Below are 22492 nucleotides of genomic sequence, written 5' to 3' on the forward strand. Positions count from 1 at the left end.
TGCCGCAAAGCCCATCAAAATATCCCCCCCCCTTCAGATGGTGAATCTGGCAGGCATTTCAGCCCAGCCCCAATACTACCATGCAAAAAAGAGTGTTTTTTGAAATCTTTCATGGTTATTTAGTAAATGCTTTTTCGTGTGTGTGTGTGTGCGTGCAAGGTTTTGAAAGTGCAAGCCATATCTACCCCCCCCCCCCATTTCTCCACGTTTCCCCACGGCTCCCGCCATATACGTTAATGGTTTGGAAATAGGTTTTTTTTTTTAATTTGCAATGAAAACTAAATAGCGAGCAATAGGAATCCGCCGTCTGCTGCCTGTCGCAGCTCCCTCCGCCTCTCCGCGACGCTGGGGGCTGCTCTTGGGCCCCGGTGGGGAAGGAGAGGCTCTCTACTTCGCTGGTTTGGGATTTGCCAGATCCTCGATGGCCCTCCGCATCTGAAGGGAGAGGAGGAGCCGGGCTCAGAGCTGCGGGCAAAGGCTGCGCTGCCGCTGCAGGCAGTTTGGAGCGGGCGTCGCCGCCGCAGCTCCCGCCCTGCTCCCGCGGCACCGGCTCTGCGGGGATCCCCTTCCCAGCAGCATCTCCCCTTCCTTCCCGGAGCTCGGGGGGCGGCGGGCTCTCCCAAGCCCCGCGTCATCCTCCCAACAAGCCCGCGAGGTAGATCGGGCGGACAGAGCGGGTCACCGGTGAGCTTCGTAGGACCGTCGGCAGCTGCGTCACCGAGCCAGGCCCGGGGGGCTCTGGCCCGGGCTTGTCAGCGCCTGCTGGCGACCGCGGCTCTCCGGAGCTCGGGCGGGAGTTTTCCCAGCCCCGCCTGGAGAGGCCGGGGGCCTCCTGCGCGCAGAGCACGCGCGCCGCCGCCGCGCCACGGCCCGTCCTCGACGCTGCGGCCCTGGAGCGCCGAGGGAAGGCGGATTTAAATGGGGCGCCGGGAGCTGCCTTCAGGCCCTGGCCCACCTGGCCCCGCCCGGCTGCCGCGGCCCACAGGCTTCGGGCGGGGCTCTCCCAGCCCCCTCGGAGGTGCTGCCGGGTGGCAGCAGGGCCGCAGCGGCGCTCCGCCACTGAGCTGCGCCCCCCGGTACTGGCGGAGGGGTCTGCACTGGGGCCTGCTCGCCCCCGGCCCGGCCCGCCCCGGCCCTCCGCCTCCTGCCCCGCCCCGCCCCGCCGCGGCGGGAGAGGCGACGCGCAGCCCGGGGTGCGAGTTCGGCCCAGGCGGCTTTTCTCCCCAAGGCCCCGCGTGCACGACGACAGGAGACCCAAGCCAGAGGGCTGCGTCCGAGGGACAAGCGGCGGCGCCCTGCCCACCCAGGCCGGGCGGGCTCGGCGCCCCCCACCCCCGCCCCGCTGCAGGGAGCCGGCCGGTTACCTCATTCCTGGAGACGACCCCCACCACCTTCCCCAGCTGGGTGACAAACGCCCGCTGCAAGCTCAGCAGCTCGAAGAGGCGGTGGGCCTGCCGGAGAGAGGGAGCGGGGCTCAGAACGCCCCGGAGACGGGGGCGAGGCCGCGGTGGCAGCGCCGCACCCCGCGGGCCTCGCCTGGGGCCGTCGTGCCAGGCCTCCCGCACCCCACAGCCCGGGCCCGCCGGCCCGCCCCGGGAGCTTCCGCCCGCGGCGGCAGGGCCGGCCCTCGTCGCCGCGGGCCGGCGCGGGAGCCAGAGTCCCGGCGCTGCCCCGCGCCCGGCCCCTCCGTTCACCTGGTGCAGCGACATCCACGGCGACAGCTGCAGGGTCACCGGGCTGATGGCGCAGCCGCCCGCCAAGGTCCGGCGCGACGGGGGCTGCAAGGGAGGGAAACGAGCGTTGCACCGCCGGGCCGGAGCGCGCCGCCTCGCCGGGCAGACGGGGCGCGGCGCGGCGGGCTCGCGGCCGGACGGGGGCTGCCCCCCGCCCCCCGAGGGTCCCGAGGCGGCGGCGGGGCTGCGGCCGCGCACGGCCCACCTCTTCCCGCTGCTCCGCGCGGGGCGGGCGGGGGTCGTCGTGGGTCTGGAGAAACGCGAGGAGCTCGGATCTCTGGACCACCCCCAGCAGCACGGCCGTCCCTGCAGGAGAAAGAGAGGGCGGGGCGCCGAGCCATGGGCCGTTCACGGGGAGGCGGCGCCGAGGGGGGGGCCGGTGCTGGCTGCGGGTTCTGGGGGGCCCCGGGGCGAGACCCCTCCGCGCCCCCCGCTACGCCCACCTCCTCGCCGCCGCGGGCCCGCTGCGCGGGCTCCTCTTCCCCGTCGCGGCCGCTGCTTGGCACGCCGGGAGCGAGGAGGCCGCGGCGTCTCCTCGCCCCCGCCGTTGCCTGGGCCGCAGGGAGAGGCGGGGGGACAAGCTGGGGGCGCTGGGGAAGAAGCAGAGGAGCGGTCCAGGGGGCTCTTGGCAGCAGGCCCCTGGCGGGGCCCTCAGCAAAGGCCCGCCCCTGCCGACCCGTGGCGCGGCCGGCCAGGGTGGAGGCACTGGGCCACATACCCCAGGCCTCCTGCGCGCAGGAAGCGGCAAGAATTCCCCTCGTCCCTGCATCCCGGCCACCCCACTTGTTTTCTGTTCCCGCTACTGGAGCAGCAGTGCTATGATTTTCCCTGCACCATTTCCATCAAAAGCGATGGACTACCGGGGCAGATCGGCAAACGCCGCTTCACGCCTGGGTCTCCTTGGTTGTGCTGGTGTGCGCACAACCGCAAGGCCAGCAGCTAGAAGAAGTCCCAACCAGCCTGGTGCTGCAGGAAGGATGGGGGGGGCGATGGGGGGTGGAAGGGAGGGTGCGGCAGGGGGGCTCCTGCCTCCCCTCCTGGATCCATCTGCCGTCCTAAAGCCACAGTACCAGCGTTGTCGACCACAGGATACTCCGGGTCATCTGTCGAGGTGACCACTCTGTGGATGTCCAGGAATGTCGCCTCCCTGGGCAGGGTGACCAAATCAGTATTCATGAACTCTTGAGTAGTGACCTTGTAGGAGCTGTGTGTGGAAGGAAACTCGTGTTATTTATTTAAAGTGTTTTTATCCTGCTCCTCAGACCCCCCCCCCCACCACCAAAGGCTCCCGGGGTGGCTTACAATCAGTTAGCAAAAAAGACCGTCCCTGCACGAAAGGCTTAGGATCTAAAAAAGTCACGACATGCAAGGAAAAAGGGATGGGGAGGGAGGAGGAAAAAAGCTAGTGGACTTTCCAGCAGAGCTGGTGGAACAGCCCTGCTTCCCCTCTCGTTTCCCAGGGGCTGGGCAGGGACAGTCCGAAGAGCAGCCCTGGCCATCCCTGTGCCTGCTCCTGCCTCCCTTGCCCCTTCTCCCCTCCAGAGGGCAGCTGATGACTTGACAGCTGCCTCTCCAGTGAAAGCCCAGGAAAACGAACCAGCCAGAGCCAGTGCTTCGGGATAGAAGATACCACACCTGCTATTGAAGGCCCCCGTGAGTTTAACCCCCCCCCCCCAATAAATCTACACTCTGCCTTGGGATATGTGAAGCAATATAAGGCATGAGAGGCTTGGTGCATGTGCAGAAAGCCTGAGCAGGGTGGGGCTAAAGGGGAGGTTGCCAAGGCTGCCCCCCAACCCCCAGGGGTCCAGGTCACGGCCATGAGCCCTGCTGGCCATCCCACTGACTCACCCGATGTGCCTGCTGCGGATACGGGGCAGGTATGGGAGCCTCTTGACGATGATGGTGCCGTCGTAGAAGGAGGGCTGGCACTTCTGGGCAATGGCATTGGCGATCAGCACCGCCAGGGTGACGGGCAGGATGTGGGCGATCTGCCCCGTCATCTCAAAGGCCAGCAAGGCCGTGGAGAGGCTGTGCGTCACCGAGCCGGAGAAGGCAGCGGCCCCTGTAGGGAGGCCAGAGGCTGGGGGGACAGAAGCCACAGGAGACTCCCCTCGCAGGACCCACCTGGGGAGTCTCCCTGGCCCTCTTTGGGGGAGGGGGCAGCAGGAGGGGCACCGTGGCAGAGCCCTCAAAAGAGTTGGGGCCATGAGTCTGCATGGGCTCCTTAGCACCTATAGAGGCCAATGTAACAACCACGACAAAGGCTGACTTAAATTTCGCCAGAAGCAAAGCCAGCCAATGAACGTCGCACCCAGATCCTCTCGGGTGATGCGTATTGATTTGCGCCTTGCTGCGGAGCATCCCGAGCTGCGGGGGGAGTGCGTTCTCTCAGCCAAGGTGCCATGCAGGAAGATGCACCTTCTTGGTGGGGGTGGAGGGTGTTGCAGCATGTGCAGAGGGGGAGTTCATCCTTCTCCACCCCCTGCAAGCCCTCTTGAAAATTGCCCCCCGAGGGGCAATTAAGCTGAGGGGAAACCCCTTCCCTTGGCCCCAGGGGAGGCTCCGGGGAATAGATCCAGGCGTGGGAAAGGGGTTCAGGGCCGGAGCCCCATGCGGCCGGCCGGCCAGGCCCACGGAGGCTCCGGCCAGGCCACGGTGTGGCCATGCTGAGGCACAGCCCTTCACAGCGGCCGAGCAGCTAAAGGTTGCTCTCTGGCAGCCCAGGCGTGGGGGACTCACCTGCCAGCGCGTACCCCCCAGGAGTGATGAGGCCAAGGGAGCCCTCTGACGCGATGCCCTGGGGGAAGAGGGCAGCGGCGGCTTCCCCCACCATGCGCCCAAGGGCGGCTCCTGGGGGGGCAGGGAGAGAGAGACAAGCGAAAGGCCCTGTGTGGGCTTCCTGTGGGCCCTCCAGCCACCCGTGGCCTCGCGCTGGCCTGGCCTACAACTCCCATCAGCCCCAGCTGGCATGCCCAGTGGTGAGGGATCAGGGGACTTGTCAGTCAAAACATCCGGAGGGCCACAGAGGCTGCCCACTCCTGATTTAGGCCATGTCTGCATGACACATTTTGAACTCGTTTCAAGCTGGATTAGCCCCATGTTTCCTTTTTAAGTCTGCAGAACTAATCCAGGATAGAGCGCAAGGGTCATTGGGGGTCGGGGTGGGTGGAAGATTGGAGGCCCTTACCATAAATAAAGATAGGCATGAAATACCCAGCAGGCATGGGCATCGTGGTGGCCAGGATCAGCATCCAGAACTGCAACAGCAAGAAAGGTGAGGCAGAGGGTCTCTTTGCACGACTACTGCAGCAACTGGCAGCCAGCTGGAATACTCACAAACACTCCAACTTCTGAGAGTGAAGGTTCCATCATCAAAGGTTGATAACAAGCCCATCTTTGCTTATCCTCTGAGGCCCCCTGTGTCTTTCCCCACCCCACACTATCCGAAGTTAGGCAAGTTGTGGCCAGAAAGAGAGAGAGAAAGAGTACTTCTTGGTTGTGGCACCTCAGATGTGGCACACCACCACCCTGGAAAGCTCGCCTGGCACCAACTTTGATGTGTGTCTTTGTCAGCCAAGGCATTCTGGAATGTTTCGTAGCTAGTTTTAATCTTGTTTTATATAGCTTTGCTTGGTTTTAATGTGTGTGGGGGGGTGCAGCTCCTGTGCTATATGGGTGTGTGTATGGTTTATTTCGTTGCTTTTAAACTGTGTGCCACCCTGAGGGTCCTGGAACTGACTGATAAATCAACTACGTAAATAAAAATGAGGGTCTATAGAGGGTCTATGACCCCCCTGGCAAAGGCGAAGTACAGGCTGAAGGGGCAGGATTGCAGCTTGAGATCGACAGGCATATGGTCAAGGAACACCTCATTACTTTGAATGAGTTCAAATCTCCAGGGCCAGATGAACTGCATCCTAGAGTCATAAAGGAACTGGCAGAAGAACTCTCAGAACCGCTGTCTATTCTCTTTGAGAAATCATGGAGGACCGGGGAAGTGCCAGATGACTGGAGGAGGGCTAACGTTGTCCCTATCTTCAAAAAGGGTAAAAAGGAGGAACCTAGGAACTACAGACCAGTCAGTCTGACATCAATCCCTGGGAAAATTCTGGAGCAGATCATAAAGCAATCCATCTGGAAGCACCTTGACAACAATGCCGTGATTACTCGAAGCCAACATGGATTTGTCAAAAACAAGTCCTGCCAGACAAATCTGATCTCATTTTTTGATCAAGTCACCTCCCTTGTAGACCGTGGGAATGCTGTAGACATCATATACCTCGACTTCAGCAAAGCTTTCGACAAAGTGCCCCATGATATCCTGATGAGCAAACTAGCTCAAAGTGGGCTAGATGAAACAACGATCCGGTGGATCCGCAGTTGGCTACAGAATCGGACTCAAAGAGCGCTTATCAATGGGACCTTCTCAAACTGGGGAGAGGTAACGAGTGGGGTACCGCAGGGCTCGGTCCTGGGCCCAGTGCTCTTCAACATTTTTATTAATGACTTGGAGGAGGAGGTGCAGGGAATGCTGATCAAATTTGCAGATGACACAAAATTGGGAGGGATAGCTAATACTTTGGAAGACAGAAACAAAATTCAAAGTGATCTGGATAGACTGGAGTGCTGGGCAGAAAACAACAGAATGGCATTTAATAGGGACAAATGCCAAGTTCTGCACCTAGGAAAAAGAAACCAAATGCACAGTTACAAGATGGGGGATACGTGGCTCAACCACACTACGAGCGAGAAGGATCTTGGAATTGTCGTCGATCACAAGCTGAATATGAGCCAACAATGTGATGTGGCTGCAAAAAAGGCAAATGCTATTTTGGGCTGCATTCATAGAAGCATCGCTTCCAAATCCCGGGAAGTACTAGTTCCCCTCTACTCAGCACTGGTTAGGCCTCATCTGGAGTACTGTGTCCAGTTCTGGGCACCACACTTTAAGAAGGATGCAGACAAGCTGGAGAGGGTTCAAAGGAGGGCAACAAAGATGATCAGGGGACTGGAAACAAAGCCCTATGAAGAGAGACTGAAAGAACTGGGCATGTTTAGCCTTGAGAAGAGAAGACTGAGGGGAGATATGATAGCACTCTTCAAGTACTTGAAAGGTTGTCACAGAGAAGAAGGCCAGGATCTCTTCTTGATCATCCCAGAGTGCAGGACACGGAATAATGGGCTCAAGTTACAGGAAGCCAGATTCCGGCTGAACATCAGGAAAAACTTCCTGAGTGACAGAGCAATACGGCAATGGAACCAATTACCTGGGGAGGTGGTGGGCTCTCCCACACTGGAGGCGTTCAAGACGAGGCTGGACAGCCATCTGTCAGGGATGCTCTGATTGGATTCCTGCATTGAGCAGGGGGTTGGACTCGATGGCCTTGTAGGCCCCTTCCAACCCTACTATTCTATGATTCTATGAGCACAACTTCCATCATTCCCAGCCAGTGGGGAGGGAGTGTCTTGAACGTCAAGGATCCAAAGAGGCAGGCGGGTGACAGGGAGGAGGGGAGAAAGAACCTCAGATAGGACCTAGAAAACGGGGCTGTAGGAGGGTTGGAGAAGGGCTGGATTCCAGATTTGATTAATACAAAGCAGCTAGATCTTTGTTTGCGGGGTGCTCCCAAATGAGGTTTTTATAGTGCCACCGCCCTGCCTCATACACAGAATTTCCCAAGAGGGTCCAGACATTGTCATCTTTCACTCATAACCTGCTTTCCTAGCATCCCTCCATCTTTTTCTTTACCGCAGAAAATCCATTAAGGAAAAAGAGATGGAATTGGCACATGAGGCCTTGTGACTGGTAGTGCTAGGAGCCCTTCATAGGAACATCAGAAGCGGCCTTCTACTGAGTCAGACCCACCTTGGTCCATCTAGCCCAGTGTTGTCAACACTGACTGGCAGCAGCAACTCCCCAGGGTTTCAAGCAGGAGTCTTTCCTACCACTACCTGGAGATGCTGCCTGGGATTGAACCTGGGGCCTTCTGCATGTGACGCAGGGGCTCTACCACTGAGCTATGGTCCTTCCACTAAAAATAAGCTTGTAGTCCTCATGATTCTGAATAAAGGGCTGATTTAAATAGGAACATAGGAAGCTTCTTCATGCAGTGTCAGACCCTTGGTCTGTTTAGTTCAATAGCGTCTACACTGACTGGCAGCTGATCTCCAGGGTTTCATGCAGAGAAGGGTCTTTCCAACATGGATTTCAAAGCCAACATGGATTTGTCAAGAACAAGTCCTGCCAGACGAACCTGATCTCATTCTTTGATCAAGTCACCTCCCTTGTAGACCATGGGAATGCTGTAGACATCATATCCCTCGACTTCAGCAAAGCTTTCGACAAAGTGCCCCATGATCTCCTGATGAGCAAACTAGCTCGAAGGGGGCTAGAAGAAACAACGATCCGGTGGATCCACAGCTGGCTACAGAATCGGACTCAAAGAGTGCTTATCAATGGGACCTTCTCAAGCTGGGGAGAGGTAACGAGTGGGGTACCGCAGGGCTCGGTCCTGGGCCCAGTGCTCTTCAACATTTTTATTAATGACTTGGAGGAGGAGGTGCAGGGAATGCTGATCACATTTGCAGATGACACAAAATTGGGCGGGATAGCTAATACTTTGGAAGACAGAAACAAAATTCAAAGTGATCTGGATAGACTAGAGCGCTGGGCAGAAAGCAACAGAATGACGTTTAATAAGGATAAATGCCAAGTTCTGCACCTAGGAAAAAGAAACCAAATGCACAGTTACAAGATGGGGGATATGTGGCTCAACAACACGACAAGCGAGAAGGATCTTGGAATTGTTGTCAATCACAAGCTGGATATGAGCCAACAATGTGATGTGGCTGCAAAAAAGGCCAATGCTATTTTGGGCTGCATTCATAGAAGCATAGCTTCCAAATCCCAGGAAGTACTAGTTCCCCTCTACGCAGCACTGGTTAGGCCTCATCTGGAGTACTGTGTCCAGTTCTGGGCACCACACTTTAAGAAGGATGCAGACAAACTGGAGAGGGTTCAGAGGAGGGCAACGAAGATGATCAGGGGACTGGAAACAAAGCCTTATGAAGAGAGACGGAAAGAACTGGGCATGTTTATGTTTAGCCTTGAGAAGAGAAGACTGAGAGGAGATAGGACAGCGCTCTTCAAGTTCTTGAAAGGTTGTCACAGAGAAGAAGGCCAGGATCTCTTCTGGATCATCCCAGAGTGCAGGACACGGAATAATGGGCTCAAGTGACAGGAAGCCAGATTCCAGCTGAACATCAGGAAAAACGTCCTGACTGTTAGAGCAATACGACAATGGAACCAATTACCCAGGGAGGGTGGTGGGCTCTCCCACACTGGAGGTGTTCAAGACAAGGCTGGACAGCCATCTGTCAGAGATGCTGTGACTTGGATTCCTGCACTGAGCAGGGGGTTGGACTCGATGGCCTTGCAGGCCCCTTCCAACCCTACTATTCTATGATTCTCAGGCCTACCTGGAGATGCTGCCAGGGACTGAGCCTGGGACCACCTGAATGCAAAGCAGAGGCTCTGCCACTGAGCCATGGCACCTCCATCTGGAAGCACCCCAGATCTCTAGGAAAAGAAATTTGGCACTCTTTTCAAATCTTCCCAATTGCCCTCAAAGGCCAGTGCATAGTGGGGTGGAAGCCCAGCCCTACAGAGACGAGGCAGAGAAGAGACCTCCCTGGCACAGATGCGCCAATCCAGCTCCCTGGTAGAGGGAGACTGACAGAAGGAAGATCCTTGTTGGGCGTCTCAGAGGCCAGATACCTTCATCACCAGGAAGACTGCCAGCGTGCCAAAGATGGTGATGTTTGGGTCCCACCACTCAAGCCACAGGCCATCGGGGTCAACCTGAAGAGGCCTGGCCAGCGATGCATTCTGGGAAAGGACACTCCAGGTGTGGTTGTCAAGGAGAGAGGTGAGGAGTTCCTTCATGCTCAGCTGCAGGGAGGAAAGGTGGCTATCTGGAAGGTCTGGCGGTGCCAGGAGAAGCACCCGTTGTCACCCACCTCCCCACAGAGCCATCAGACCTTGCGGTGCAGGAGAGGCTCTGATGAGGATGAGGCACAGGCTGCTTCCTCAGGGTAGGGCAGTTAGTGCCTTATTCAGGGCCCTCCTGGCCAGAGGACACAGCTGTGCCATCGTCCTCTGGCTCAGAGGATGAGTTAACCGCAGAACCTCCATCTCCCCAGCCTCTCAGACAGGCTACAAGATCAGGTGAGGGCCCTTTAATAGTCCAATCAGCCAAACCAGGCTTCAGTTGGCTTTTGCTCCCTCCTGAGGCAACATCCTCCCGTTCTAGAGGGGCCCTCTTGGAGCTATCGAAGGTCATATTCTCCTGCTTTGATCTGACTAGCCGATGCTACCAGCTTCTCCTGCGAACCTCAAGGAGCTACAGAACAGGACACTCGGCCACCATCATGAATCTCTTGTTGAGGGTAGCCTGGAAGTTCTCTCTGTGCCTCACCAGACTCTCACTCTGTCGCCTGCCCAGCGCCTGACACCCCTTGCCCGCAGGTGAGTAGAAGCAAGCAAGCTATGGTTGTTTAGCGGCAAGAGAAGGCCACTCTGTATTGCTCCAGGACACCCTCTGTTTGGAAGGAGGGAGGCAGAAGGTAATCACCAATATTTACCCTGGAGGCCATGAACTGGCCCAGGCTAAGCGGGAAGGTGATGGATGAGAGCAGGAGGGCCACCAGTGCCGAATAGAGGGGTTTCCTGGAAAAGCAGACAAAAAAAGTCAGGGTTATTTTTCAAGACCCAAAAAGGAAGGCCAGATTTACTGACACAAAGCTAATTCCCCTGGGAATCTGCAAGCCATACACCATTTAAAGCAGAATCCCTGGCTTGTGGCAAGCAGAACATTCATTTCTGTTCCTGGGCCAGGTTCTACTGATGGAGAAATTGGTAGGCTTTAGAGATGACACAAAGGTCGTCCATCTGGCAGAAAGTGGCAAAGCGTTCTGTATAACTTGAATCCTTGCATACATTTTTTTTAACTCAAGGTTTGGGGTTTGTTTTTGTATTTTTACAATGTTTAGGGCAGTACAGGGCTCACTCGAAAATGTTAGCCGATATGGATTTCCTCCCCCTCCTAAACAAAATTTCAAAGTATGTTGTGCAGGATTCATGTTTGCTAGATGTATTCTACATCCTGCTCATTTGCCCTCATTGGATTCTGAAAATCGGAAATCAGCCTGGTTTTGCAACCTGCAGTGTCACAGATCTGTGGAGGAGGAGCAAAGGAGCACCATGAAACACAGAGAGCAGAATTATTGCCGCTATTTGTTTGTAACCACCCTGCAAGGCAGGCCACGATTATTCCCATTTGACAGAGTGCGGAACTGAGGCAGCGGAGAGGTGTGTCTGATGCCCATCAGTCACCCCTTGCAAGAGGCCTGACGTCCTGCGCAGACAAACACCCTTCTTGCAAATGGGCCCGCTCCTGCGGTGGCTGACTCTTGAGCAGCCTCCTCCCCCCGGATGCTTACTCTGTCGCCAGGAGCGTGGCTGTCATCGGATTCCTCCGGACGTAGCCCAGGAACCAGCGCTGGCAGAAGAGGTAGGCGCAGCTCGCTGCTCCGCAGACCACGCTGCAAAGGACAGCAGCACTGAGGCGGGTGACCCCCTCTGTGGCTGCGCCCCCGGCCTCCCCCCAGATGCCCTGCAGGCATGGGGAGAGACCCCCGCTCACCCTAGGAACATGAAGAGGAAGGTCTCCGGCAGGTCGAAGGGGAAATCGATCTTAAAACTGGTCTTGAAGAGCGCCATGATGGTTTCTGACAGGGAGAAAGCAGGAGATGGAAAAGTGACCACGATGCAAGAATACAGCCCGTGTCCCTGTGACCCTGTCACTCTTCCCACACCCAGGTTTTCCCCTCCCAAGCTTTCGAGGGGAAGGGCCCTAGCTCAGTGGGTGGCCCCTCTGCTTTGCAGGCAGGAGGTCCCCGGTTTGATCCCCGGCACCATCTCCAGGTAGGGCTGGAAAAAACCCTGCCGGAAACCCTGGAGAGCCACTGCTGCAGGTCAGGGTCAGCAGCACTGGCCGAGACAGACCCGGGGTTGGGCCTCGTCTGGTCCAAGGCTGCTTCCTCGCTCCCGTGTAATTCCTCTCCACTTTCTCTCACCACCTCTGCCCTATCCCAGCGGCGTGATCCTGCCATGCCAGCGGTGTCCAGCCAGGAGGACTGTTAGGCTCTTAAAAGATTCAGGGTTCAGGGCCATAGGACACAAATCCCGCATGAAATTTGCACAGGCAAATTTATACCTAAATATGCACATTTAGCAAACCATGTCCAGGACTGGCATCGCCAGGCTGGGGGCTGCGAGCCATGAAAGCCCCCAAAACGATCCGAGGCCAAGCCCCCTTTGCTTTTGGTGAAGCAAATTGAGGGAGATGACACAGGTCAAATTTAATTCCAGAAACAGTTGCTCTGGGAGGCGTTCTGAGTCACTTCCCCGGTGCTGGCTGCATCTCAGCCTGCCTGGTGTCTGTCACCTGCTCTCCATGGCTGTTGCAGCCCCTGGGGCAGGGCCCCGCCTTCCCCCAAAATGTCTACATGTGGCAGAGAAAGAAGTGGGGGGGGGAATAGTAATGTGGGGGGTCAAAGGAGAGGGAGCTCATGAGGCCTGACTTCTATCATGACGTTATTATCATGCTACTCGCTGTTTCATTCTCCATCCTTTCCCCGACACAAAACGTTCCCCCTTTTCTTGCTGCAGTACAAGGAGCGTTTTGAATTTTCAGCAAGCTTCTCAAGATCGCTCTCCTGGGGGGTTGCGGCCAGTTTAGAGTGTTTCCATGCATCAGGGCTGAAACTGCCTTTCCGTGTCTCCCTCCCTCTCTTTGCATGTGACAGTGCAAGAGAAAGTAAAGGGCAAGAGGCACTTTTCATGCCAGTGTGCCTCCAGATGAACCAGCCTCGCCCCCCGCCCGATTCAGTTTTCCCGAGCCGTCTCGAGCATCAGCTTGTTGCACCTCTGCTCCGGGTCCTCGCCCCATTTTTCCTACCTTGCTCACTGCTGAAGACGGCCAGCAGGCGAAACATGAAGGCTCCGCAGGTGGCCGAGAAGAAGCCCCTCCAGTAGTCACGGACGGCAAAGTGGGAGGACATGACCTCGATGCTGAACAGCACCCCTGGGTGGGACCAGGCACCATGTTACCGCGCAGGAAGGGCTGGGTGGCAAAGCCTCTTTTAGAGGCCCACCAAGGGTGCCAGCCTACGCATGCTTTCGCGGTAAAAAGGCCTCCAACTCCCAGTATGCCCCAGCCAGCCATGCTGGCTGGGCAATGCTGGGGGGTGTAGGACTTTCTTCTGCCTAAACATGCATAGGATCGCGCCTTAAGGCAGCGCTCAGCACCTCCTAACCAATATGCCCAACCTGGCCCAAGAATAGCCACCAATTGATCCCAGACCTGCTACATCTCTTGCCTTATTAATGAATCACTTGATAATATTTGCATACTGCCCCTTGGGCATTTACCAGTTGGGCAGTATACAAACATAATAGTATGTTTGCTATTATGTAACTACTAAACAATAAAAATACTGTTTGATATAACAACATTTCTAAGCGGTTTGCATGCCGAAGTATTTTCAAAAATCACTATTAAAATACCCAGTCAATTTCAGCTACAACAAAGATAAGTAAGTAACAGAACCAATAAATTAAAAAACCATTAAAACCTTCAGTTGAAAACAAAGGGAGCTGCCTCATGACCATTGCCTAGGCATTTTACTGTATTAAGCAGTATATATTACTAATAAATAAATAATAAATAAATACAAGCCAGGGAAAGCTTGCATAAACAGGGACATTCTCAGGTGGCGTTTAAAACTCACCACGCTTCCTGCCTCCAGAATCGCATGGAGAAGGGTGTTCCAGAGGTGGGTGCCACCAGTGAGAAGGTCCCGCTTTCCAAATGTCACATAGCAGCATTCCATTGGTCACAGAATGAATAAGCCCTCCCCTGAGGACCTTAAAGGATGGCTGGGTGTCTATAGGGGCAGGCACTTTGCTAGGTACCCTGGTCGTGAGTTATTCAGGGATTTGCATGTTAACAAAAGAACCTTGAACCTGACTCTGTAGCTAGCAAGGTGTGAAGTGCTTGCTAGAGCAAAGCCAAACACTTTCTTCAAATGCTGTGAACTTGGCTACCCATTTGCCAGGTGGTTTACTGAATCTGAGCCCCTGGAGAGCTCAAAGTGATGGTCTGGCTAGCCTGCGTGCTTGCTTCTGTGCCCACGCACCTCCGACCCGGCACCTGCTCATGTTTTTCAAGCCAACAGCTAATGACAGGCACAGCCGAGGCACTCTTCCAACGAAAGCACCACCCAGAGTGCAGCCCACATCGCTGGGTCCTTCTGAGTATCTGCTTGCAGCATGTGTCTGTCTGCACAGCCCCGCTGACCACTAATGGACAGCTTACCACTAATGGGAGCCCCGAAGACGGTTGCCACGCCGACAGCAGCTCCTGCCACCAGCATCTCGTTCTGTTTGCTTTTATCCTAGGAGGAGAAAAGAGGCGCATGCTGGGATGGCCCTTGCTGTGTTTCACGGCCGACGTGGCTTCATTGGAATTCACGGTAGCTCCAAAATGTGTGTCGGCTGGATGACGCTTATGCACGCACAGCTCAGGCCAAAACCTCAGGAGCTGCGCCAGGCAATCCAGTTTAACAAACACCTTTCCAGTAATAAATTGGGTGTCGATCCCCATGTACCCCCCCAAGCAAGCACTGAAAATATTGCGTCTGTGTGTCCGCGGGTCTGTGCAGGCACCACTTTTTCAACTGCTCCAGTTGCAAATGCAGAGGTTTCTGAACGCTGTATTAACAGACAACCCACTTTAAGAAATCCAGAGTAGGGCTCCCTCCCTGGGCTTGCATATCCCCTGGAGGGCATGGCTGCTTCCTTGTCCTGACCTCATACTCCCCGGAGACGCTGGTCCGAATCTTCCCCAGGTAGGCGGCGATCATGCTGGAGAGGTGGACAAAAGGCCCCTGGGAGAGAGGAGAGACACAGAGGATTGTATGCCGAGTGCTGAGACCAAGGGTGTTCAGGCTCAGCCCTGAGGGGCAAAACCGGCCCTCTGGAGTTCCCTAGATGGCCATGCCCCCTCCCCGGCCCCTCCCCCTTTACCCTGACTGCCAATCATTTCCCAGCTTTTGTGCAAATTTTCCCCCCAATTTAAAAGGTTGAGATGCCTCCCCTAAGGCTTCCTTACTGGCAGCAGGAGCCTAAGCTACAATAGGCTGGTATTTGAGGGCCCACCCCTTTTGCCTCTGGCTCTGCCCACCACTGGAAGGCGGTCCCTGAGAGCTTCCCTGCAATGGAATGCGGCCCTCTGGCTGAAAGGGGTTCCGCACCCCTGTTCTGAAGCCTTTTTTCTATTTAAAAATATCCACAGATGTTTTCCAATGGTTGACACAGTCATACAAAGAAAATGGAAAGCCCTCCGCATGGGCCAAGTCCCGGGGCCAGGAGCCCTGCTACCGCACCCCACCCCCCACAGCCAGCTGGGCACTTACGACTTTCCCGAGGAAGATGGTGCTGCCGCAGGCCAGGGTGCAGGTCAGCCCGATGACTTTGGCCCCAAAGTTCTCAATGGCCAAGTATTCCTCCAGGATGACCCCCGTCAGGATGACCTTCAGCTCGGGGATGCCAGAGCCTGGCCGGAAGAAGTGCCCAGAGAAAGGAGGGTTGCCGGGTCCTCTGCCCCTCCGGGGCCCCTCTAGGCTGGGCACACCTACGCCTCTCCCTGGCGCTGGCAGAGCAGCTGCCACACTCCTTTGCCTTCAGTGGGTCATGGAATCCGAGAGTCGGAAGGTACCCTTGGGGGTCATCTAGTCCAGCCCCTGCCCGAGGCAAGCTCTGCAATGCAGGGTGCAGCTGCAGCCTGCCTGACAGGTGGCCAGCCATCTGCTTAGATAGCTTCAGCATGGGAGAACCCCCACCCCACCCCGAGGCAGCCTCTGTCCCCTGCTGAATGGCCCTCGCACAGGATGTTTCCCGGTCATTTAGCTGACATCGGCTCCCCTGCTGCCTCCACCCCTCAGCTGCAGCCCTGCCCTTGGGAGCAGCAGCGAGGAGGCGTGCTCCGTCATCTGTGTGGCCTAAAGGCTGCTGCTGTGTCCCCCTCTAGCACTTCCTTCTCCAGGCGAAAAGTGCCCATGGGCCAAGGAGGGAGGCAGCAAGAGGGGGCAGACAGGGGGGGCTGCAGCCAGTGGCCCAGGCCGGCCGGACTCAGCCCCACGGCCGCAGGAGCCAGCCATGGCTCCGCCCAGACTCACCCCCGGAGTGTGTGGTGATGCTCTGCGCGAAACCCGTGGAGAAAGCCGACAGCGCGACGGGGTACATTGTCCAGCAGAGGAACTTCAGCACCGGGTAGTCCCCAATCTCTCGGTAAAGCCACGCGTGGGCTAGAGGGCCGGCACAGGGAAAGGAAATCTACAGATGTGCCGGAAGGCACCGGACGGCTGCTGCAGCCGAGCTGGGATTGGCACTGGGCAGCACAAGGTTTTGTGCTGTCCCAGTTCTTTTCGAAGGCCTTGTGGGAAAGGCCGCTCTTGCGGTGGCTTTCAAGGACTGGCCACTAGTCACAGTGGCCACGTAGTACCTCCAGGGTTAGAGGCAGCATGCTGGGGAGCACGAGTGGGAGGGGGTGGTTGTCCTCCTGTCCTGCTTGTGGGCTTCCCATGCGGGCATCTTGCTGGCCACTGTGGGAACAAAATGCTGGACTAGATAGACCTTTGTTCTGATCCAGCATGGCCCTTCTTGTGTTCTTAAGCAGCCCTCCAGATGTGTTGGATGACAACTCCAATCATTCCCCAGTCTGGGGGTGATGGGAGTTGCAGTCCTACACATCTGGAAGGTGGCCGATTGGGAGGGGCTGTTCTTAAGGGAGGCATGTGCTCACCATGCGTTGAATTGTTCTGCCGGGTTCTTGTCCTCAGCAGTGCTGCAAAGCCACCTTGGCAGCCACTCTGTGCCCCCAAAGCAAGATGTTGATATTTCTTAAATTAATCCATTAAAATTAAATAAACAAGAGAAGGAGGTGGTGACACCTGGGTGCTGTGGGAGGGAGCTCTGGGCACACAGGGGGTGGGGGCCGGGTGGGGATCTTTAAAAGCGCGGGAGGCCTTTGAGTAGCTGACGGGGGTCAAACAGCCACGTTTCTCCACGGAGCGTTAGGCAAAAAATCTGCCCTCAATGCAGTGCGTGTTTAACCCTCTGGTCCAACTCTGTCCTCTTCCAAGGTTACGGACACTGGGAGAGCCCGGCTGAATCGCAGCCAAGTGTGCTGTTCCAGTCCACCCCACCCTCGTCTCCCCTCCTGGCCAGTGGGGTGCCTCCAGGCAGCCCAGACAGAGGCTGTGGGGGCAAGAGCCCTCCTCTCCTGATGTCGCTCCCCAGCGGACTCCCTCTGACCCTGGGGTTTCTGGCCTTGCCTGCATTTTCCACCCCTCCTTTCAAAGCCATCAGTGTCTCACGCCATCTTGCCACGGTGAGTTCCAGCCGTTAATGCTGCATCCAGTAGAACAGGGGTGTTGAACCTCCAGCCTCTTGGGCAAATCTGGCCTGCCTGTGGGCCTGATCTGGCCCTCCTGGGTTCCTAGGTGGCCCTGCCCCTTTCCTGGCCCCACCCCCTTTCCCCCAACCACCAATCCTTTCCCAGCTTCTGTGCAGTTTTTCCCCCCATTGGGAAAGCTTAAAGTGCCGCCCCTGAGGCCTCATTCCTGGGGGCAAGAGCATCACACCGGTGTTTTGGCGGCAGGATCGAAGAGGTTTAACACCCCTGGATGATAAAGACACCCTTCCCTTTCGCCTTCTCCGGATCTCCCGCCCATCCGTTTCCCTCACCGACTCGCTTCGCGAGAGAGAAAAACCTCTCTCTGTTTCCTCCATCAGGGCCAGCACCAAAACTCACACTGGCACACTCCGGATGTGTTGGACTACGGTTCCCACCATCCCCAGCCAGCACGCCAGTTCTGGTCCAACACATCGGGAAAGTGCATGGTTGGGAACGGCTTTGCCCGTGGGGGAGCGTGAGAAAGCAAAGCCAGAGGAGGGGGCCCTGTCCCGGCCGCGAGAGGCTTGGCTGGGAAGGGGTTACCGTTGGCCACCTTGGAGACGGTGAAGTCCATGGCAAAGCTGACCAGGGCCATGAAGACGCCCAGGCCGAAGAGGAAGTACCAGTCATCGCCCACGCGGAACAGCTGGGCCTTGACGCACTCCAGGCAACCTGCAGGGGGTGGCAGGGGACCAGCGTGAGCCCCGCGCGAGACCGACGGCGCCCACCAGAGGACCCCACTTGGCCCCCGCGAGGGGAGGCGGGCGAGGGGGTGCCCCCCGACACTGCAAAGGGGGGTCGGCCGGCGTAGGAGCATGTAACCCGAGCCAAAGCTGTTTAGTCCAGTCCACCACCAGGTTGAGGATTCGAGATGTACCAACTGTATGTCCGGAGACAGACAGAGCAGCACGTCCTCCGCGCCAGACAGGCCAAGAACACGCCTCCTGTGGGTCACGGCCCGTACTGATGCTTCGCTCCGTTTTGGTATTTTTAATGGGAAATTGTTTTGGCTATTTTATATTTTGTATGTTTTAATAAATGTGTTGTAAGTCAGCTTGGGACTGTTCTAAAGAGAAAGGCAGCGAAGACGTGATGGCGATGGCGAGGCTGATGTCAGCTAAGCATAAGAGGCATGAAAGGGATGGTCTCTGCTAGTCCACGTAGATAACAGAGGCACAGATCATAGACAATCAGCCCTCTCCGAGTATCCTGGAGGAAATCCCAGTGTGTGCACGACTCTCTGTAAATCCCCTGAACCACCAGGATGGTGAGGTTGCAACATGGGGGGGAGGGAGGAGACGAATTTTCCCAGCAACAATATAGGTTCCCTGTTGCGATGCAAAGCATTTTGGGGTGGCCTGGTCTGGAATGGGCAATTAAGGCCCATTTTCTTCACAAAAGAGCTGCTCCTGGTAGAGATGAAAAGTGCTAGAACTGTTTTGTTGATGTGGATTAACAGGGCAGCCTGCATTTTGTGGCTCTCCTTGGGGGCCTGGCTATGGGGAGCTGTCAGGGTGAGTGCTTGTGCATGGGAATTTAACACTGCACCACTGCAGGTAAACAATGCTGTGTGGTCGTCTGGCTTGGAACAGGGCGGTTCCGCTTTCCTGCCATGCCTAACAGAATCATAGAATAGTAGGGTTGGAAGGGGCCTGTAAGACCATCGAGTCCAGCCCCGAATAGACCCACCTTCCCCCATGAATGGGTCAATTTCTCCTTTTTGCGCTGGTTAAGCCAGCTGCATCTTGTGGCTTTGAGTTCCATAGGTGAACTGTGTACAGAAATCTTTTTCCTTTGTCAACCTTGAATCTCCTGGCAATCAGTTTAACTGGATTATTGCAAGGAGGAGTACTATAAGAGGTGGGAGAAAAACTTCTCTCTCTGTCTCTCTCCACACAGTGCGTCATTTTAGAAACCTCGACCATGCCATCTGTCTCTGCACCCACCCTCCACGCAATTGTGGGGCTAGGAGAAGGGAGAGAGACAACAAACATCAGAATCCACCATTGGGCAATACCTTTATTAGGGCCAACCTGAATTGCACAGAAAATGTGCCAGCTTTTGAGTTCTCTAGAACTCTTAATCAGCCTAGCTGGTAGACAGTAATTTGATGAAGAATTTTGAAGAACTCGAAAGCTGGCACAATTTTGTACAATTTGGATTGGTCCTAATAAAGGTTCTGCCCAATGGTGGATTTTGGATTTTATTTTATTTTATTTTGCCTCATGGACCAGCACAGCTATTTTGGCTTTTTTTTAATGAACAAATATCAGAGCTCTCTTCCTGCCCCGCCCCCATCATGAGCTTGCTGGAAGTAGAAAAGCCCCCCTCCTCTCCGCCAAGTCCTGCAGAATCCCAGGTGGAGGCGGCTGGGGGGTGGGGCTCAGATTCCTTTCCAGGTCATTGAGCACCAAATGGGTTCATTTCTGCCTGGGGGAGCGGCAGGAAAAACAGGCACAGCCTGGGTCTTATGCCATGCAAGAGGTCCTTTAAATGGGTAGATGGGCAATGGGGGGGGGGAGGCAGAATGGCTGTCCAGTGTCTCAGTTTGCTAAATCCACCGGTGCCCCCCCCCTTTGGGCATCTGAGTCCTGTCTCCACAAAACATGGCTCCTGATCCTGTCTAGGTTGCGGGCCCCTGGCTGCTTGGACAGGGTGTCTGCTGGCAAGACAGGGTGCTGGTTTGGGGGACAGACAGCATCCCATCTTCAACCTGCAGGGCTGTGGTTCTGAAACCAGCTGCTCCTGCAGCGTCTGCGCAAAGACACATTCCCATGGTGGGTGAGCTAATGTTGCTCTCTAAGGAACCACCAATTTCTGACTTGATTTCTGCTCCCCCCCCATCACCCCCCCCCCCCACTGGGGAATGGCTTTGAATGGAGGAGAGTGGTATTTAACCCGGCAGGCTAATTCTTAACTCTTCTATTGTTTTTTCTGCTCATTAATTCTGCTTCCCTTGTAGATGGCACTTTATAAGACTATCAGCTGACAGATGATCTGCCCCACAGGGCTTGTAATCAAAGATATGATTCCTAACACTTCTGCCTTAAAAGTTATCAATGCTTCTTGGATCCTGGTCCTAAAAGAACCCCTCCAATGCCCCCCTCCCTATTTTAATACAGCTCCAAGCTGGAGGAGCAGCAGAGGAAAGCTGACCCACATTGGCTCTGGAAGAGGCAGGGGCCTCCGGGCTCCTTACCCCAGGATCCCTGGTCCTGTGGACGGGCCCAGAGAGTCCCATGTAAGGCCAAAGCCCAGGCGGGTTCCTCGGAGGCCAGCCCAGAAGAGGTGGGAAGTTGAGATATCAGCGCAGGGGGCATGGTGTCCCTGGGGGCTCCCACCCATTTGGGCCCCTCCTCTTACCTCTGACCTTCCTCCGTGTTTTTGGCCAGGGTCTCCAGTTTTTCTCCAAGGCTAGAAACCTGCCCTTTTCCTCATCCTCCTCATCCTTGGCTACATCTTTCTCTTTGCAAGCCTTGGGCACTCCTTCTGCCTCCATGATCCGCTGTCAGGGCCGACCAACCCTGCCAAAGTTGGATGCGACTGTGTGGGCTGAGGAGGAGGAGCTGATCCGAGGGAAGCCAAAGTGGCAGGATCGAAGCAGGGGTCCTGTGCTCCTGTTGGCAAGCGCTGAGCTGCAAGAGGGAACAAAGAAGGCCCCTCAGCCCCTCACTCTATCTTTGGCCCTCTTTGGGGCTGGGGAAGGGGCCTTGTTTGAGCCACAGGGGATTTGAACTCGGTCCTGCTATGCATTGACCATGGAATGAGCAGAAGAAGAAGGAAGGAAAGGGTACCTATATGCATACAGAGAGTGCCTTTCCCCTTCTTCACTGATAGTTACGGCCCACCCATCCACACCTGGAATTAGGGAGAAATAGAAGCAGGTGGAACTCCAGGTAGGCACCGATCATTTTATCTGGGATGCTGTTGAAGATGACTATCATTTTTAACAGCCTACCACTACATGGTGCCATGGACTACAACTTGTATCACTGGCCGTACTAGCTGGGCATGATGGGAGTTGCAGTCCAACATATCTGGAAGGGACCAGGTTGGGAGAGGCTGGTTTATAATCTGCAAATATATACATCTGGTTTTTGTGAACCGCCCAGAGTTTTTGTGAACCGCCCAGAGAGCTTCGGCTATTGGGCGGTATAGAAATAAATAAATAAATAAATCTATGAAGTGTCGGAGTCTGTAATCTGAGGCACTGGAAGTCAGCCCCACTCAACCCAGAGGGTGTTCCTTGCAAGTAAACCTGCATGGGATCATGCACAAAATGGCTCGTTGCTGTGCCACAATTAAAACTGAGCCCTTACACAGTCTGAAAGAATTTTATTCTAAAATGAAGTTATTTATTTAAAATATGGTAACATTCCTGTCTTCTCTTTCTACCTAAAATAGGAACTCCAGGGCTCTTTAGAAACAGACAGCAACAACTGATGATAATCCACCAAATTAGGACAGTTAATCTCAATAAAACAGTCTGGGCCCCACAAATTTTAGGGGAGAGAAACAACCAGGGGTTTGTGCTGAGAGCTCTTGCCCTCTGTGTTGCAACCGACAAGCGCAGTTCCTTCCCCTGTGCCCAAGGCTGATGATGCGATCCCCTGCATGTTTACACACAAGTAAGTCCCTGTATTTAATGGAGCTTACTTCCAGGTAAGAGTGCAGAGGATGGAAGCCTGAATTATCCACACACACAACCCCCAGCCCACCCCAAATAGGACTGCAGTCCTGGAATGTTTAAAAGACTCACGCCTCTGGTGTCACAGCAACTACGATGTCCTCTGAAGTCTCCTCTTTCTGTGCACCTGCACTGGCCAGGTAACACACACCTGTCTCCCCAGCTTCCTCTCCACCACACCTCCCTCCCTCCCTCCCTTCCTCCCTCTCTGACCTCTAACCAAACACCAGTGTTTGTGGGCCCTGCAGAAAATGCCCTTGAGCGAACAAGTCTGACCCACACTAGATAGAGCTGGCCAGCAAATGAAAGCCAGAGAGCTGCCCAGAGAAGGCCATGAGGAAACATGGCCTATATTGGAACTGGCCCAAGCAAGCCTGCTCTGACTCCCGCTCACCTCCTCCTCCTCCTCCTCCTCCCACTCCCAGGTGGTCATTTGATCAAGAATATTAAAAATCCCAGAACCTGTTTTCATTGACAGGGGCTCACAC

The 22492-nt window shown here is 55.6% G+C and overlaps 1 protein-coding gene across 1 annotated transcript; it reads right to left on the minus strand.

The window, feature by feature from the left end:
* Window positions 1-101: 101 nt before the first annotated feature.
* On the minus strand, window positions 102-20907 carry CLCNKA (chloride voltage-gated channel Ka). Its single transcript, XM_084821989.1, has 19 exons — window positions 20681-20907; window positions 17861-17989; window positions 16038-16166; window positions 15276-15415; window positions 14670-14747; window positions 14177-14255; window positions 12758-12883; window positions 11441-11525; window positions 11238-11339; window positions 10380-10464; window positions 9514-9687; window positions 4924-4993; window positions 4476-4586; window positions 3585-3798; window positions 2804-2937; window positions 1939-2039; window positions 1695-1778; window positions 1365-1451; window positions 102-435 (listed from the first exon to the last, which is right to left on the minus strand). The coding sequence occupies exons 1-19, from the start codon at window positions 20814-20816 to the stop codon at window positions 388-390; spliced, it is 2112 nt and encodes a 703-aa protein (XP_084678115.1). The 5' UTR covers window positions 20817-20907; the 3' UTR covers window positions 102-387.
* Between the last annotated feature and the right edge of the window lie 1585 nt (window positions 20908-22492).

The sequence above is a fragment of the Heloderma suspectum genome, chromosome 15 (genome assembly GCF_057233095.1).
Source record: "Heloderma suspectum isolate Gila_16-S chromosome 15, 16-S_ref, whole genome shotgun sequence".
NCBI classification, from domain to species: Eukaryota; Metazoa; Chordata; class Lepidosauria; order Squamata; family Helodermatidae; genus Heloderma; species Heloderma suspectum.

What these genes read in the sequence shown, in the direction of transcription:
- CLCNKA (XM_084821989.1), bottom strand. Translation starts at nt 20,816, where the DNA reads ATGGAGGCAGAAGGAGTGCCCAAGGCTTGCAAAGAGAAAGATGTAGCC. An exon ending in TTCCTCTTCATGTTCCTAGG is followed by an intron (nt 11,340 to 11,440) that starts GTGAGCGGGGGT and finishes TGTCCTTTGCAG; the next exon opens with CGTGGTCTGCGGAGCAGCGA. An exon ending in CATGCCTATCTTTATTTATG is followed by an intron (nt 4,587 to 4,923) that starts GTAAGGGCCTCC and finishes CTGCCCCCCCAG; the next exon opens with GAGCCGCCCTTGGGCGCATG.